Below are 18938 nucleotides of genomic sequence, written 5' to 3'. Positions count from 1 at the left end.
GAAAATACATCACTACTTCTGCCTTCTTTTCCTATTTATTTGAGAAATGGGGAAGATGACATGAAAGGGGTTAGAAACCAACTCTCACCCTTGAAGATCCAACATAAAGGCTACCTGCTCTGTGAGGTTCCCTCTAAACCACTGGAAGCCCCAGTGATCTGTCCTTCCCCTGAATACCTGTAAGATTTTGCATTTTACTATATACCATACTGACTTGCGTTATTAGTTACCCAGGAACTTGTCTCCCCAATGAGCTACCAGGTCCTGTGTTGTTGTTGTTGTTGTTGTGTTGTGTTGTGTTTTAGGATTTTATTTATTTATTTGACAAAGAAATAGAGAGCACAAGTAAGCAGAGCAGCAGGCAGAGGAAGAAGGAGAAGCAGGCTGTCCCAGGAGCAGGTAGCCCAATGCCGGGACTGGATCCCAAGACCCTGGGATCATGACCTGAGCTGAAGGCAGCTGCTCAACCCACTGAGCCACCTAGGCGCCCCTACCTGCCAGGTCCTTGAGGACAAGGACTGCTCTATTCGTCCACATTACCTATTCACAGTGATTGAATACAGCAGATGTTCAAGGTATCTGATTGCTTGGGTAATGCCACCAGCAAATAACGCCCAAGTCCCAAATATGATTTTGTTACAGAGTATGTGAAATATAAGGAAAAAATCTATCTCTGTATAAACTTTGTACGCCTTGTGTTCTGCAATTCCTGAGAACAAGGTACACGAGCTGTGTATTGGGGGCTGCAGGGGGGCCCCAGGAGAGAGCGGGGTAAATGTTAAAATGTATCAAGCCAATAAAAAAAATGCCCGCATGGGATTAAAACAAACTGGACTACTGAGAGTTTGCCTAAGCAGTTAAAAATGCTGGCCGACTCCATTTAATAAAGCTAGAAGTCTCAGTCTTCGAGGGTTACTGCCTGCAATGTCGCTCTGTGCTTCACACGGCTTTGGGAACTTAGCCCACCCTTCAGCAAGGCTTCTGCAAGCAAGAAATTTGGGAGACCACTTTCCGCTGGTGTTGTCACGGCCGATCCTCACCACCAGGGGGAGCCGCGCGCAGCGCCGCTCGTGGGGGCGCGCGGCCGTTCTCCCAGCATGCCCCGCTCTGCCGACGTCGACCCGGAAGTTGTCGCCGGCAGCCGCCGGCCGGCAGCCGTGACAGAAACCGGGCGGCTGATTGTAGTCGCCCGGGGAACCGAGCCTGGGGGAGAGTTCCTCCGAGGGCGGCGGCGAAGACACTGTTGTGCCCCCCACAAATCGGGGTTCGGTCCGGGCGCGCCCCCCCCAGCGGTGTATGACCCGGTGTTCGGCGTCTGTAAGTGTTGGGTGAGGGGCGCCGTAGGCCCTGCCCCGCCCTCCCCAGGCAGTGCGGAGGCTTTCCGACCTCTGCATTATGAAGGCCTCGGAGTCTCCGAGAGCGGCGTCTCCGCTGGAAGGGGCTGGAGCGAGGGGGAGAAGCGCAGCTGCCTCTGTGGCTTTGCAGTGCGTGTAGGACTCCGAGGACCCAGAGTCCTGCCCCGGTCCCTGAATAGCGACCCAGATAGCCTTGTCTCCGTACAGTTAACGCCCCATTCCCGAACTCAGGTGAAGTAGAAAGAGGGCGATCGATCGTCTGGGTAGCCATCTGCCTCTTTCAGCCATGAAGGCGGAGACCGTGTCCTCGTTACAAGAGGCTCCAGCTGGGTCGAGCTGGAACCTCAATAACCTGCTGAGTAGCCGGAAGCTGATGGCTGTGGGGGTTGTGCTCGGCTGGCTCCTGGTCATCCACTTTCTGGTCAATGTGTGGCTCCTATGCCTTTTGTCCGCATTGCTAGCGGTGCTGGGAGGATGGCTGGGCTCAAACGCCATTGTGGGGGCTTCAGGTCGATTGCACCTGGAACGCTTCATCCCAGTGGCCACCTGCCCTCCAAACCCTGAGGCAGAGAGGCAACTGGAACAGGAGATCGACCGCACCATCCAGATGATTATGCGGGACTTTGTGTCATCGTGGTATCGCACTGTGAGCCAGGAGCCAGCCTTTGAGGAAGAAATGGAGGCTGCCATGAGAGGGTTGGTCCAGGAGCTCCGGAGGAGGATGGGCATGGTGGACAGTCATGCTCTTGCACAGAGGGTTCTGACTCTCTGCGGTTGTCACCTACAGAGCTATATTCAGGCGAAGGAAGCCCTGGCTGGGAAGCAGAGTGGTACCGTTGAGCCCTCCCAGCTCTGGGAGGCTTACTGCCGAGCTGCTGCCCCACATCCTGCTGTACAGAGCGTCACCACTGAGGTCACCTATACACGTGGCATTGTAAATTTGTTGCTTCAAGGACTAGTGCCAAAGCCCCACTTGGAGACCCGAACTGGTCGCCATGTCGTGGTGGAACTCATTACTTGCAATGTAATCTTACCACTGATCAGCAGGCTGTCAGATCCTGACTGGATCCACCTTGTACTTGTGGGCATCTTTTCCAAGGCCAGAAATAATCCGACATCGGTGGTTAAATCGACTTCCCCAGCCAGTGCCCTGGAAAAGCCCTCAGTGCCCACATCTCTGCCACTGATTGTTGAGGTACAGAGCCTCCCAGAAGTGAGAGCCCCTTCTCCAGCAGCAGCGCCAGTGCTACTAAACTGTAGTGAGCCAGACGGGCCTTCCCACCACTCCCCAGAAGTTGAAGAAGGCCGTGAAGCAATAGAGGGAGAAGTGGGTGGCATGCCAGAAGAGAGAAAAATAGGAAACAACTCATCTCATTTCCTGCAGCCAGATATTCGAGGCCCTTTGTTTTTATGTGAAGACACAGAGCTGGAGTCTCCATTGTCCGAGCTGAGCAAGGAAACCATCATGCTCATGACCCCAGGCAACTTCCTCTCTGACAGGATCCAGGATGCCCTGTGTGCCCTGGAAGGTCCCCAGTCTCTGGAGTCTAAGGATATTGAGGGATCCGAAGGAATTGAGGGAGCAGAGCCCGAGGAGGGTCCAAGAACAGAAACAGAGACAGGGCTGCTAGTCTCCATGCTGACTTCCTGCCCAGAGATCCACATTGACACAGCAGACAAGGAAGTGGAACAAGGAGATGTCACCTCTCTTACAGCTTTGCTGACAGATCCAGAAAGGACCTGCCTCCCACGACCCTCAGGCTTAGAGAAGGATCTCACCAATGACGTGAGCTCCGTAGATCCTAGTCTGCCACAGGTTCTGCTTTCCTCTTCTCCAACCGGTCCTCTCACCTCAGCCACCTTCAGCTTTGAGCCCCTGAGCAGTCCAGATGGCCCAGTTATCATCCAGAACCTTCGTATCACTGGTACCATTACTGCTCGAGAGCACAGTGGCACTGGATTCCACCCATACACACTCTACACAGTGAAGGTAACAGGATTAGAATTATGGTCGGTCACCCACTCTGGGCTGGGAATGGGTTTGGAGAGCAGAGCCAATGAAGCTAGTGTTCTAAAGGAGAGAGGCTACTCTTCATTTACTATGTTCAATTCAGCAGTCTATATGTGAATGGTCTGAAGATCATTTGTAAAGCAGAGTTGGTATCTTTAGTTGGTATCTTTAGTATCTATGCAAACAATCCTAGAATCTCAGGGTTCTTAGGATACTGAGGGTCATATTTTTCAGTGGTTCTAATATAGAGGCTTGTCCAGAAATTCTCTTTCCGAACCTCCCTGTTAATTTCTTTTTTTCCTTTTTTAATTACTAGTATCTTTTGTACTTTGTTTAGGAAATATATATATACATATATACATACAACATCTCAGAAGGTGTAACAGCTTCCTCATTCCTGGAGCTGTTTAAGCACAGAAGTAGGAACTACTTGGCAGAGATGATACGAAAGGGTTCATGTATTAGATGGTGAATTCAGTTACAGCAGCGGCTCCCTGAAACTGGCGTTAGGGTAAACTGCCTCCCATTCACCAGAAGAGGGTATTTTTGTAAATTCTCATTCAGCTTTATCAGAGCCTATTGGAATCTATTTAAAAAGAAGCGCAACTGATTTTTGAGGAGTAGCCAGGTTTGGAAATATATGTGTGTTGTTAGTGTCACTCAGAGAGCAGACCTTTCCACAGAAACTCCCAGGTGCTCCAGGATTGAGAGCCCCACCCTGAATTCTGTCTGGGTCTCTTACCCAGGCCTTTCCTTCGCTGTGCTGGTCTGAGGGACTACTACTTTGCTCATGTCAGTTCATGATGAATACTTCACTCTGGCTCTAGAAAATTTTAACACAGCCTTAAACCCCACCAACAAAGAGATCATTTGCTCCATCACTTGTCCCACAATATAATACCTCCTCCAAACAATAATGGTAACCTACCCCTAATGAGAACAAGTACATACATAGTTCTTGCACATCATTTCATTATATCTTAACTACTCTGTCAAAAAGTCTACCCTGCACTGAGTTGCACCTTTCATGCTGCTCAGGGTGTTTGCTCTGGGGGAACATTCAGTACAAGTTCTCTTTTCCCACATACTGGCCCTCCACACATATGAAGACAGGGAACTTAGACCCCTTACAACATCTCCAGTATTCATGTGACTTCCAATCATACAGATGATATGTGCTTAGGGGGAAAAAAAAATTAGCTCCAAGAATAATAATTAATCTGCCCAAAGCAAAATAAAAACACATGTTCCTCTAATGCATTCCAGGCAAACAAGTGATTTTATTCATCAGCTGTTTTGGATTATTTGTTCTTCCCCCTAACTATCATAAATAATTACTGGTCAAGTATAATGGCAAATGGCTATCCTTTTATAATGTCCAACCTATAATTTAGGAGTGAAAGAGGTGCTCTTGTGCCATCTGTTTTATACTCTTTGAGATTCGAAAAATATTAATATAGCCATTTTTTGAAAAGATTTATTTATGTCAGAGAAAGATGAGTGGGTGGAGCAGAGGGAGAGGGAGAGACCATCACAAGCAGAATTCACTCCAAGCATGGAGCTTGACGCAGGACTCGATCCCATGGCCGTGAGGTCAAAACCTGAGCTGAAACCAAGAGTCGGACCCTTAATTGCCTGTGCCACCCAGGAGCCTTATAGCTGTTTTATAAGTAAAGAAAGTGTTTGTAGGAAGGGGTTTTGAGGGGGAAAGAGGGAATGGAGAATAGCAAAACTCATTTCTCTTTCTGGGCCACATATGTTGGGGAGCACATCTCATTCTTTAATTCAGCTATCCTGGGAATTCAAGTTATTTATTGCAACTCAGAGCAGCAGTCGGATCTAGTAGGTTCAGCATTGGGGCACTTGGGTGGCTCAGTAACAGTTAAGCTTCTGCCTTCGGATCAGGTCATGATCCCAGGGTTCTGGGATTGAACCCCTGCCTAGTGGGATTCTGCTTCTCCCTCTCCCTCTGCCTGCCACTCTGCCTACTTGTGTATGTGTCGCTCTCTGTCAAATAAATTTTTAAAAAGAAAAGGAAGAAATAAAGAGAATAGGAACTTTTCCCTCCCTTTACCTCTACTGTGCTCTTACTTTGTGGCCATTGAGCTGATGCCCTAAACAAATGTGTTCATTCAACAGTATGAGACGGCCCTGGATGGTGAGAACAGCAGTGGCCTGCAGCAGGTGGCCTACCACACTGTGAATCGCCGCTACCGCGAGTTCCTGAATCTACAGACTCGTCTGGAGGAGAAATCAGATCTACGAAAGTTCATCAAAAGTCAGGAGTTTGTTTCCCCAGCCCAGACTGCCTGCTTGCTTTACACATCTAGCCCCCTGATCTGAGAGGCTGGAGGCCTATTAGTTTGTGGGGAGGGATAGAGGAGGAGAACACAGCAACAAGGGGCCCGTGTTCTGCCAGTTTGCTTTCATATGTTTTGGGTTTTAGTGCTGGATAGCACTGACCACATTCTTTCTGAGGCACTTCTTTGCCATTTAATGCTTTGTTCTGTGGCCCATCTAGTTTAAGCTTAAGAAACTTTCACATTTCTACCTGTGTCCGTGAGGTAGCGTAAGGAGTTAAATCAACTTTTCCACATGCATGCAGACATGGATTGCTCTTAAATATTAAAATAGTATCCAGAAATACTTGCCATCCTTCCTTTAACAACCAGGCTTTTTGTGTGTTTGCTATTTGACACCCATAAGGCACAGGAACAGTAAGAAAATGTAATAAAATTTAACTCTAAAAATAAGCTAGTAAGCCAGCTACTTTGTTAAAACAAACAAACAAACAAACAAACAAAAAAAACTACAAAACTGATGATTACCCAAATAAACCTTTTAATAAGTTTAGGCATAAGTTGGGGATTTCAGTAATGCATTTTCTTTCTTTCTTTTTGTTTTTTTTTAAGATTTTATTTATTTATTTGATAGAGATCACAAGTAGGCAAAGAGGCACGCAGAGAGAGCGAGAGGAAGGGAAGCAGGCTCCCTGCTGAGCAGAGAGCCCGATGCAGGGCTCGATCCCAGGACCCCAGGATCATGACTGGATCCGAAGGCAGAGGCTTTAACCCATTGAGCCACCCAGGCGTCCCTGCATTTTCTTTCTTAATAATAATAGTTGCCACTGAACTGAGCTTGAAAACTTTTGCCAGGTTCTCTTCTAAGTACTTTACACATATTAGCTCATTTAATTCTCTGAACAGCTTATCGGATAGATAACTGTCATTATCCCCACTTTACAGAGAGAAAAGTCAAAGAAGGATTAGGCAACTTGATGAAGGTCATTCTCGTAGTAGGGATTGGAGCTAAAATTTAAACTTGGGCAGCTGGACTTTAGGGCCCTCATTTGTAACTCCTGAGGGATAAGGCTTCCTCTACCTTATCCTGAATACTGATAACAAGAGTAGACTGCATGTACTATATCCTTGGGATATATTTGGAACTCCCTAAATAAAAAAATAAAATAAAATCTTAGGAATATATTCAACCATTCTGTTTTCTTATGTATCTTATGTATGTATCTTATATGGAATATCTCTCAGTAAATGTTAAGTGAATGAGTTTGTGTTTTTGTTTTTTTAAGACGTGAAGGGTCCTAAAAAGCTCTTTCCGGATCTTCCATTTGGGAACATGGATAGTGACAGAGTAGAAGCCCGAAAGAGCCTCTTGGAATCCTTTCTAAAGGTCAGCATCCTTCTATTTTGGCTCTGTTCTCATTCTAATTACCAGATACCCAAGCCAACCTGGAAAGACCTGGGGACCTGAATTTCTCTTTGAAATCCTTCTTGTGTCTTTTGCAGCAACTCTGTGCCATTCCAGAGATCGCTAACACTGAGGAGATGCAGGAGTTCCTTGCTCTGAACACAGATGCTCGTATTGCCTTTGTCAAGAAACCATTCATGGTGTCCAGAATAGACAAGGTACCAGCAGGGCCACTGTGCTCAGCTTTAGTTTCTCACCAGAGTGTATGCAAGGATTAAAAAATAAAGGAGTTTGGGGGTGGGGAGATACAGCAGAGAGGAGTCCATGGAACGTGGATGAGAATTTTTAAGACCTGTTGCAAATATTGGTTGGACCATCACTTTGCTGAATTACAGTGGGCAACTATGACACTATATATGTACACACATCTCCGAGGCAATATTATGACATTGTTATTCAGTGGAGGAAGGTAAGGATAGATCTGTATCTCCATAAATCGTTGGTGGCAGAAAAGTCTCCTGGAGGTAAGGATCATTCCTGGTGTTGGTCACTCAGGAAAAAGAGCCCCAAGACAGGACACTAAGCTGGATTTAGACTGGTGTGGTGACTCTCTGTTGGAGAACGAGCATGGAAAGAATTACACTTTTTTCAAGAGGTTAGCTCAGAACCTTTGGAGATGGTAGGAGAAGGGCATGTGTACAACACATTATATCCTGTAAGCAGTGATTACCAGCTGATTTTAGAGTCTCCAGGGCACAAGTCTGAGGTTTATGTTTATCCAAAGGTGGCATGTGTTTAAAAAGGTTAGAAACCACTGACTCATTGCAGAAGGTGGGTCTCTCTGTAGATTTCAGGGGATAAAATGAAAAAGTGGAATATCGTGGTAGGAATTAGGAGACATTCATTGCTATGAAGAAAAAGCTGCAAACTGAAAAGGGAGGCATGAAGTAGAATTCCCAGAATTCCATGAGGATGTGTCCATCCACACAGATGTGTTCACTCACTGACTTACCAACCACTTACTGCTTCCCTGGTCAAGTATGAGCTTGACCATGAACAGGACTAACTGCTGGTGATACAAGAGTGAACAGAGAAGTTAAGAACCCTCCCCGCAACTACAATTTTGTGAGCCTTGAGAACAAGTTAAATTTTCTAAGCTGCATTATCTATTCATGCTGTCCTCTTGTTCTTTCCCTGGTTTGTTACCCCTCTGCTTTATCGTCATCTTACCCCACCACTTCAGCCTTGTCTCAGCTGTGCTAGCTATGTTCTTTGTAGAGGATAAACACAGGCATGAATTAAGGAAGGCGTGATGCTGCTGGAAGCCAGCAGTGTTAATTAGCAAGGAGCACCGAAGGAAAAGTAAAGATTTCTTTTTACTTCTTTGGTATTTTAGGGTTTCATTTGTGAATTTCCTTTTTAGCACATATCTATGTGCCGTTTTTCCATTTTGAAAAATATACACAACTCTTGCTCTTCAGTGAGGATTGTTTTATTTGGTCTTTACGACTAGTTTATATCAACTCTTACCAATTATTCCTTAATTTTGACATGAGTAATTTTTGTTACTCTTTCTGTAAAGAAGAGAAATTGTGTGGATTAACTGAAAAAAACAGTTCTTTACTCTGAATTACTCTGAGCATGTTAATATTATATATGCTTCTAGAATGTATTTCTTATTTGATAATCTTTACTCTTTCTCTTTTCCATATATTCCTACCTATATCACTTCCATTTATTCATATCTTAGTGAAAGTATTATTGATTTGGAAACTAAAAATCATTCCTTCATATGCAAGAAAAGAAATTGAAAAATGAAAAGTATTTCACCAGCCTGCAGAACTCCCACCTTTTTATTTATCTCATTGTTTGTTTTGGCTTCTTTTCCCATGGCATTGTTTGTCTTAACTCTGTGAGGAAGCAGATTTTTATGGCCACCGAGAAAAGGGGGGATAGTTGCCAGGAAATCTGGTATCTGACTATGCTGATGAAAAGGCTCCACTAGCTAGCCCGGCTATCTGCTCATCTTCATTGCATAAAGCACCATGAGACAACTGCTCATTTGGTGGTTTCTGTCTGACCCTGCACCTCTGACCCCTGCAGATGGTGGTAAGTGCTATCGTGGATACACTGAAGACAGCATTTCCTCGCTCCGAACCCCAGAGCCCCACAGAAGAGCTGAGTGAGGCCGAGACAGAAACCAAGCCCCAGACAGAAGGCAAGAAGCCCAGCAAGTGAGAAGCCCTTCGGTCACGCGGGGACCCTTTCCAATTCTCAGGATGATTGCCAGTCCTCAGCCAAAGTCTATCCCCACTTTCTGGCCCTAGGAGAGAGGAGATGGGTCATACATACCAGTTTTTATACAAAGCCAGACCCCACACTCCTCAGTGCTCATCCCAAAGGAGCCTGAGATCCAGCATAGGTATCCCTGCTAAATGTTTGTCTTGCCATGGGAACCCAGGGCTTAAACTGACCATGGAGTTTTGACTAGAAGGAAATCTGTAGAATATGGATATTCTCCTTTTCTATTTTCCTAGAAAATTGAGATGTTTCTCTCCTATTAAGAACTAAGACTTATAACTGATCTCTGTCATCATTTCTGGAAATCTTAGCTCAGAAGATGCAATAAACAGGAAAGGGCCAGGATGGACACATATAGGGCCTATTTTAGGCTATTCTGTCCTGCACTAGGGTCCCATATTTACCCTTCCAAAACCATCATGTGGAAGGGAAGGGCATCACACTTACCCCTAACTGCAGACTTCATATCTGTACCTGGACCATTATGAAGAGAAAGAGTGAGTGAGTGAGAGAAGAGAATGTGTGTGTGTATGTGTGCGCACCCGTGTGTGTGTGCGCGAGCGTGTGTTGGAGGAGGGAGAAGGAAGGGTGGAGAGTTTGTATGTTTGTTTCTGTATGTTTGCCTGACTGTCTTTGTCTATGTTCGTGTCTCATGGACCAGTAATAACACAGTTTTTAGCCTTTTTTAACAGCCCATATTTTGAAGGATGACTGTGATATCTGTGCTTATAAGAGCCTTGAAATATGAGGTTAGCACTTGTGGTTCCTTCCCTACTTTTATTTGGAACACTGGGAGAGTAAGTGGATGTATGAAAAGGGCACGAACAACGGCAACAAAAATTTTGGTTTATGCCACTTGTCAATTTAATCTCCAACAAATTTTTAATGAGTAGATAGTATATGCTAGCCATTTTTTAGCTTGTGAGAATACAACCAGGATAGGCTGGCCCCTATTTTACATTAGCAAAAGCCTTTACACAAATGCATTGTGGACATAGTTTAGTGCAGTGGTTGCACTATGTATTAAGAACTGCCAGAATGTATATCATTTTGGGAATTTCAGGACCAGGTCTCTCCTGGCAACTCTGATCATAGTAAGCTCCCAAGAATAAGTATGGGTGTTCTTGTTTTAAGGTATTAATACTTGTCAGCCCTTTGTTTGGAGATCAAAGCCATAAATTATGTTGTTTCTGCTCTTTTGTGTCAACACCAGGTCCAGATTGAGGTTCTCCTCCAGTAAGATTGCTCCAGCACTGAATATCACTGAGGCACCTGAGAAGATTCTCTATGGTCTCCAGGAAGGCAGTGTGGTAAGAAGTTCCTAGATAACTCCTTCAATTAATAGCTGGGATGTTGATCCTGCAGTTACATTCTCCAAAGTCAGGAGAGATAAAGGTGCCTTGCTAAAGGACTTAACCAGCATCTAGATTTCTAATTTTTATTCTAAACTCAAGGGTCATGGGCTTATAATAAAAGATGTCAGAATGAGAAGGAAGGCCAGTTCCTGGGAGAGAGCAAATAACCCAAATGTATTTACAGTGAATGAGAATACAAAGGCATTGTTTTACTTAGGATTTAGGTAGAAAGTGAAAAGTTTCCAAAGGTCGCCACAGAGTTAGTTGGGTTCTATACTCATGATACTTAGTGCAGGGAAGGAATAGGAAGAAGCTGAAAGTCCATGGTTACTCTCCTATTTTCTTCATTCTTTATGTGATATGACACTGGCACTTTCTTCAGGAGTCAGAAATCCTATCCACATCTGTGATGGAATCCTTTATTGAAAAACAGACAAAGTTATTAGAAATGCAGCCAGCAGAAGCCCCGGGAAAAGATCCAGAACAAATCCCTAAAGGTTGTATGGATGCAGCTGTGCCCACCCATGATCTCCGCAGTGGTGATCCAGGTACGTGACAAGATCTCTGTTCCCACAGAGAAGGGAGGCAGGGTGTGACAGTCGGGATTCATTGATGTTATTTCTTTTGTGTTCAGCTAAGCAAGCCATGTGTTAAACACCGGTGTTTGAGGGACTGTGCTGAGTCCTAGGATACAAAGAAGAATTTGACACAGTCCCCAGAGCTGAGTCAAACAGGAGCAGGGGACAAAAACAGGGAGTTCTGGTCCAGCAAAATAAGATCCATGAATATAATATTATCTTGTTTTTGCCATGGTTTGGCATCTTTGGACTCCCTTGACCTACAAACTCTCTTTTGTGTCTTTGGTACCCCTTTCCTGGTTTTCTTTCTACCTCTCTTGTGATCTCTTCTCAGTTCCCTTTGTTGGTTCCCTTAGTAGCCTTACAGAACTTTATTTTTGGCTCTCTGTTCTTACTCTGTATACTCCCCCTGAGTGATCTCATTTGTACTCTTGATTTTAAGTCTAACATGTGCTGATGAGGCCGAAATACTGGATGTAGTATTTCCACTTGCTTACCAGAAATCTCCACTTTGATGTACCATAGAGCAACTGAAGCTCAAGATAGAATTCTTCCTTTTCCCTGGATCTTTTCCTTCTGTTTTATTTACTACCGTAACAAATGACGCCACCCGGTTCCCCAGCATAGAGCAGGAAGGGAGAAGAGGTGAGGACAGGGAGGCTTCCTTCTCAAAAAAAAATGCAGGTTTTTTTTACAGAGGAAGAATTGGGAGCCCTGGGTATTAGTATGTTTGCTGAGCTAGAACTTATAAAAAAGTTTTCAGTTCCACTAAGACAATCTCCCACTGAAAAGAAAAGATCACAAAATCCTGGGGGAAAGAGGGAAGAAAAAAACTGATTTCAGCATTGTTTCTCAGGTGTACTTGAACAGTCAACTGACCTCTGCTTTATGGACCTCAGCTTAACTGTGTGAAAAAACCCACATATCTGGTATCTTCCCATATATCTCACTGGTTAAGTAAATGAAGTGTTAAAACAGCAAAAGCATCAGAGAGCTGTAGGAAGTTACAAATGAGAGAAAGTCAAGCCTGTAAATTTTGAACATCATATCTCTAAGGGTATAGTTTATGTGTGAGGTTTCCTTCTAGCCCTGAGAAACAAAATGCTCACATGATGCGAAACTTAGCGTTTTCTTCCAGAGGATTCTCTTCCCTCGGTTTCCTTTCTTATTTTTTACTGCTATGACAGGCTGTCACCACATGGTGGCAGCTCTAGGTAAATGCTGAACCTGAGAAAATCATAAAATCCAGAAGGGTGGCTGATGCTCTGCATGGTACTGTTTCCCAAGGAACTGAATATCCTGTCTTTGAGGAAATGACTGGAAATAAACATACCAGTTCCCATGCCCCCTTGAAATGCAGTGCAGGAAAAAAAAAAAAAAAATATATATATATATATATATATATATATATAGAGAGAGAGAGAGAGAGAGAGAGAGATATTAGATGGGATTAAGAAAAAAGTAGGATTTGGTTCTCAAAGATTCATCCAAATCTGAATTTATTAATGTCCTAAAGAGCCCTTTAGGGAAGAGAGCTTGGGCAAGCTGGCTGAGACAATACCCTTAGGTCCTAGACTAACAAAATTATTGTTGATGATTAATTATGATATTAATCACAGCAGTAGCACCAGATTGCTGAGATTCATTCTGGAACATTATGTATTCCCGGGGACATCTCCTAGGAAGCAAATCACAGATGACATGGGGCCCCCTGAACAGGGTTAAAGAACGGATGCTTCCATCCATAAAGTACATCTGTTCAGGAGACTTCAGCTTAGCATGGGTGTGAAGTCACTTGTGGTCTTTCCAGTCTTTGAGAGAGGAAAGAAATCAGTCATTGTTATGGCATATGTTACCAAAGGTGGAGTGTTCTTCCTCAAACCACATGTTATCTCAAAACCAAAAACTAAAGCCTTCTGGATCCCAACCCAGTAGCTCTGTGTAATGGAGATACTTTCAAAGCAACTTGTTTGCAGGGGAATGAATCCCAAAACTTTCCCCAAATCTGTTGCCCACAACATTTCCATGATGCTTTGTGGAGGCCAGTGGAATATAAGAATGGAAGAGACTAGACCTTGCCAGTTTCAGTTAGTCATTATTTGGGAGCAGTTACTTGGAATAGAATGTATTCAGTTCCTGCGGGGGAAGTACAAAAGAAACAGAAGCTAGATAGGCAAAATAATTATGTGCAAAATCTTTTAGAAAGATAAATATTACTGAGTGACTAAGGAATATAAACAAAGAATTATAAAGAAATACAGAGCCTGTCACTGAACTTCTTAGATATAAAGTAAACCATCTCTTGATTTGAGTACAGAAGAATTACAGAAATACAAGATGATTGATAAAACGGTGAAGACCCGGTGCATTGAAATATGTTCCTCCAGAATGGGTCTCTTCTGAGTTACTTTTTTTTTTTTTTAAGATTTTATTTATTTGAGAGACAGAGATCACAAGTAGGGCAGAGAGGCAGGCAGAGAGAAAGAGGGGGAAGCAGGCTCCCTGCCGAGCAGGAGCCTGATGCGGGGCTCGATTCCAGAACTGTGGGATCATGACCCGAGCTGAAGGCAGAGTTTTTGAGCCACCCAAGTACCCCCTGAGTTACTTTTGATGCCTTTTCATTCCCCAGGAGCAGAGACAGAGCTAGCTGACACAGCCCTAGATCTGCTCCTCTTGCTGCTGATGGAACAGTGGAGATGGCTATGTACAGAAAACATTCAGAAAGTTCTTCATCTTGTATTTGGGACCTTAGTTCAGAGGTAAGATGGCAGAGTTCTTCATCGTATTAGAGTCTCAGATTGGACAGGGGTTGGATATGATGCTGAATTCTGCACTGGAGAGGGAAGGTGTAGAGTCCAGGAAAGCTGCAGTCATGAGGAAAGACAGAGACTCTGTCATAGGTGCAGAGGGATGAAGATTGCCCAAAGAGTACCAAAAGGCTTATGTTAATCACCTCAACGTCTAAAGTATAAATGGGTCTGCTTCTGTAAGACTTCTGGCATAATCCACTGAGTTACACTGTCTGTGATCTTAAAACACTTCACCTCAACTCTTCCTACTCGGGCATCAATTCTCCACCCAGTTATACCCCCTAGACCTATACCTTCCAACTTGTTGCAATGGACATTGCTCTTCACTGACAATATACATTTACTGTGATGATAAACAATGAGACAAGGAGAAAACAGATCAGTTCTCTGAAAATAAAGATTGTTTTCTCCAAAAGGTCTGTAAACATTCACAACTAAAGAAGTACTTATACAGGATGGTAAGGAGTAAAAGTATTCTTATATATAAAATGTGGACTGTAATCCCAACACCACTTGCATCTCCTAAAAGATCTGCACATGGATGGAGTTTTTAGCTGCTGACTTCCTAACCATGACACAAACTCTGCTAAACTCAGGATGGTCAGAGACACAGTCTCAGAACCAGACAGGTATACACAATGCTTGCGTTTTGACCATTCTTGTTTTGATTTCTCCCTTTTTTTTTATAATTTTATTTTTTATAAACATATATATATATATATTTTTTTCCCCAGGGGTACAGGTCTGTGAATCTCCACGTTTACACACTTCACAGCACTCACCATAGCACATACCCTACCCAATGTCCATACCCCCCCCAACCCCCCTCTGCCCAGCAACCCTCAGTTTGTTTTGTGAGATTAAGAGTCACTTATGGTTTGTCTCCCTCCCAATCCCAACTTGTTTCATTTACTCTTCTCCTACCACATTTTTTTTTTTTTGAGACATCCTGACAGATCCGAAAGTAAGAAGTCAAATTCTGGACGTCTTCTGTTAGCATGTGGCTCATGATAATAGGTCACTCCAAAAAGAAAAACTCTTTTTAAAAACAGAATTAATGTGTCCATTCTACAAGTAGAAAATCCATTAACAAGGAGCAAGTAAAGCTCCCCTCCCACTCTCAGAGTTACTTAAGATCAGAGAAGCTTCAGGAGCTCAATAATAAAAAGACCTAGTGAAAGAAGAAAATGCACTTTTATATTTGCTCAGTGCTCATCATATGCCAGCACCTGACTTCTATGTACATATATTTTCTTGTAGCAGCCAAGTGAGGTAGGCAGTCCCATTTTATAGAAGTAAATAGAGGTTGGCAAGGTTAGCTAGCATACATAAGGTCATAGTTAATGACACCTGGACTTTGAAGCTAGATGTGTATAACTCCAAAGCCAATGTGCTTTTTCCTACATTTTGTAGCTGACAACTGGTCTCCAAGCGAAACCCACATATAAAATGCTGACTAGTCGCCATGCCTTTTGACTTTCCCCCTTGTCCCTCCTCCATGTTCAGCTCTGCCACTAGAGTGCTTTTTCCAAAAAGCAAATATGAATATATAGCCTGCACTTAATATCCTTCAGTTGTGCCCTATTGCCTACAAAAGTGATTTTTCTACTATGTTTCCCAGAGTTGTAGGGGTTCCACAGAGGTGGTTTAGAAGCTAAAGGAAAACTGGGTGGACCATGATCTAATCAAAGAAATTTCATTTTGGTCAGTGTAATAGGCTGGGATCTGGGTTATATTTTGTTTGAGAAAGGGCTCCACTGTGTTTAAATATATATTTATCATATTAAGATTTCTCCTTTCTTATGTGACATGGCTTGGTCCCAGCCTTATTTCTAATTCTTCCCCATGCAAACCATTCATCATGGCCTGTACACTCTGTGGTCTCTCTTTCTTCAGGTCTTTATTCATCCTCTTATCTCTACCAGAATGGTCTTTCTCTGTTCATTCTTCTCCTTCTCATTCTATCTCTCTCATTCTTTCTCCTTCCCTATGTCCAAAACTCTCCCTTTTCTTGTCTGCTTGGCCTACTACTAAATATTTTTCAAAAAAATTAAGCATTAAATGTCATTTATTCTGTGAATCCTCTCCCACCTTCCTCCAGAACTAAGGAGCTCTCTTTTTTACTCTCAAAGTTCTGATGATTATACTTATTACAGTATATAGAGAAATGATTTTCTTTCCCTAAACTAGAGGTCCTCAAGTTGGGGGCAATTTTCTCCCAGGGCTCTTTGGAACATCTGGAGATATTTTTGTTTGTCACAACTGAGAAGAGAGGCAGAAAGCTATTTCATCTAGTGGATAGAGGCCAGGGATGCTGCTAAACATTCTACACTACGCAGAACAGCATTCTCCCCCCTGCCCCTGCCCCAAACAACAATGAATCATCCTACCCAAAATATCAGTAGTGCAAAGGTGAGAAACTTTGCACTAGACTATCAGTTCTTTAAGGACTGGACGTGGCTATATATCCACAGCAACTTACACAGGACCCAGGACATAGAAGGTGTTCATTAAATGTTAGAGAATAGAATAAACATTTCCTTTCTCATTACCTTCATACTTGAAGTCAAGTCTCTGTATTTTATTCGGTCATCTGTGAATATTGCTAACCGACCCTTCATTTCTTTCTTCCTCTATTAAGTTTCCCCTTGCTGGTATCCCAGTTGCTTTCCAAAAACTGGAAGATTCTAAAACTAGCTAGTATGTGGTAATTGATTACCCTCTGTCCTTGAAGTCATTTGCTTGATGAATTGGTTTCAAAACATAAGAAATTATTCAGAGGAACAGAAAAGTATAGATGAGTCAATAGAAATTTTATAAAAAGATTAAGATTCTTATATTAAATATATGAATGTTACTAAGGTGTGAACAACTCAGAATATTAAAGGGCTAAGCCAGTACCAGGTAAGGAGAGAGAAATATATTTGAGAATTACAGACAGATCATTGAAAAAGTAGTATCTTACATAGTTAGGGTTCTATGGGAAATTAAATACAAGGAAATTTCAGACTGAGAATTCTAAGCCAGATTGCGTTTACCTCAGTGAATAATGATTATAAATTCTCTAGAGATAGGGAAGAGACAGAGATAAAATGGAGCAGATGAGATGTGCAGAAGTAAATACATCATGCCCTCTGGTATAAGCATACTGGTAGACTGTCGTCCAGACTGTTTGTAGCATTCATCCACTTTACCTTGAACTACTCTTACCTCTCTGTCCAGCTAGAAGATTGTTTTGGTCTGACTCCTTTATGCTCCAGGCTGGTCAATTAGTGAATGAAACGGACTCAGTCCCGACTTTTCACATTTTATACAGTCTCTTGGGGCTTAATACCAAGGGCCTTATCCATGATCATTAGGCTAATGCGTGGTGGAGCCAGAAATCAAAACCAGGTAGTCCAAAGCCCAGATTCTTATCTACATCTTATACTACTTCTCAGCTATGATTAATCTCTCTGAGCTTTGGTTTCCTCATCTGGAAAATAAGAATAATAATAGTATCAATCTGTTTAGGTTCATAAAAAGTGTCCAGTAGATGTTACATCTTAATATTTACACTTCAGGAAAAGGAAGGAAGGATAAAAAGTATTTTCTCTTTCAAATTTCTCCAGCTAGTGGCCCAAATTTGCTCTACTTTTATGTCTTCAGGATGGCTTTTGTGTCTTCAGGATGCCCTCTATACTAGTCTCCTGCCAGAGCTATGATTGTCCCCGCTCTGCCTGTCTCCGAGTTAACACAGAACAGAGTACCTAACCAATAGAGACTTCGTAAGGCCTTTCAAGGTGACTTTGTGCCAATGGGCTCATATGTTAAAGCAATAACCGGAGTGTTCCCGTGTCTTACATTGGGAAGCAGACCACCTACGTCTCTTTCCACCATAGACAAGCATAGGTTAAGTACACAGAGTTCAGTAGTATTTTTTAGGATTACTGGTTACATGGGTGGGGAGAACTACTGGAATCAAGTAGTGCCTTTCTTCATGAAAAGAACTTTGAATCAGGCTAAGTTTTCACCTTTGTGTCCCCATCTATTGACACTTCCACTAGAACCATGCTTCTGCTTAGCTAGGTACTAGCTGTCAGGTGAATGAAAATGAGCAAATCCCATAGATAGGTAGCTCACACCAAACAATCAGGGAGAGGGCTTACAACTAAATTTCTCTTGATTTTCCTTTTACCATTTTTTTTTTTTAAATGAGGTGGCATCTCTATTTGTTAAAGGTGGAAAATTCTGGATGTATTTGAATGAAACCAATATGAATCTTGTGCAAGAACAGAATATTGTGTCTATTACTTTTGGAAAACTCTGTTATAACTTATAAAGATAACTGTTATCTTTTGGTCTCTTTGTTCACCATAGATTTTTCCAGGTGATATTTTATACCTATGCAGTTGTCTAATATCCCTTCCTGTCAAAAAGTTCTTACTTATTTCTAATCAAATTTTATCTTTAAGTCTATTTTGTTTTGTGTTAACTGCAATGGAAATAAGAACACAGCCGGCTGACACCCTTCTCACCCCGAGTCTCCACAGAGTAGAACTAAGAGTCTTATCCTTCCCCAGTCAAGGTCTTTAATCTTTCCCTAGAAATCATTCCACCTTTTTTAATGATATATAAACATGCCCTCTTCTCAGATATCTTCTGCTGGGTTCTCAGTGCTCTTGAAGCTTTTTTTAAGATAGGAGTCAAGAACTGGATATCTGGAAAAAGAACCCCAATTCCCTTTCCAGAAGCTTGAAGGATCTGTGGTATGTGGTCTCGTACCAGCAAGTTCCCCTGTGCGTGGTAGATATGGAAAAGACAGGATTTATTGCAGGACTCAA

General features: G+C 42.9%; 1 protein-coding gene across 3 annotated transcripts in view; it reads left to right on the top strand.

The window, feature by feature from the left end:
• The first annotated feature begins 1136 nt into the window (after positions 1-1136).
• SNX19 (sorting nexin 19) overlaps positions 1137-18938 on the top strand; it is a 40912-nt gene continuing 23110 nt past the window's right edge. For all 3 annotated transcript variants that reach the window (XM_032868944.1, XM_032868946.1, XM_032868945.1), the window contains exons 1-8: positions 1137-3345; positions 5506-5644; positions 6953-7053; positions 7170-7289; positions 9175-9305; positions 10586-10682; positions 11110-11275; positions 13935-14064. In XM_032868944.1, coding sequence (XP_032724835.1) covers positions 1642-3345; positions 5506-5644; positions 6953-7053; positions 7170-7289; positions 9175-9305; positions 10586-10682; positions 11110-11275; positions 13935-14064 — 2588 coding nt within the window. In that variant the 5' untranslated portion in view covers positions 1137-1641. The remainder of the gene's footprint in view (positions 3346-5505; positions 5645-6952; positions 7054-7169; positions 7290-9174; positions 9306-10585; positions 10683-11109; positions 11276-13934; positions 14065-18938) is intronic.

Source organism: Lontra canadensis, unplaced genomic scaffold (assembly GCF_010015895.1).
Source record: "Lontra canadensis isolate GAN:19392208 unplaced genomic scaffold, GSC_riverotter_1.0 scaffold36, whole genome shotgun sequence".
In the NCBI taxonomy this organism is placed as follows: domain Eukaryota; kingdom Metazoa; phylum Chordata; class Mammalia; order Carnivora; family Mustelidae; genus Lontra; species Lontra canadensis.
The sequence above is the reverse complement of the archived record's forward strand: the minus strand, read 5'-3'. Positions and strand labels throughout refer to the sequence as shown.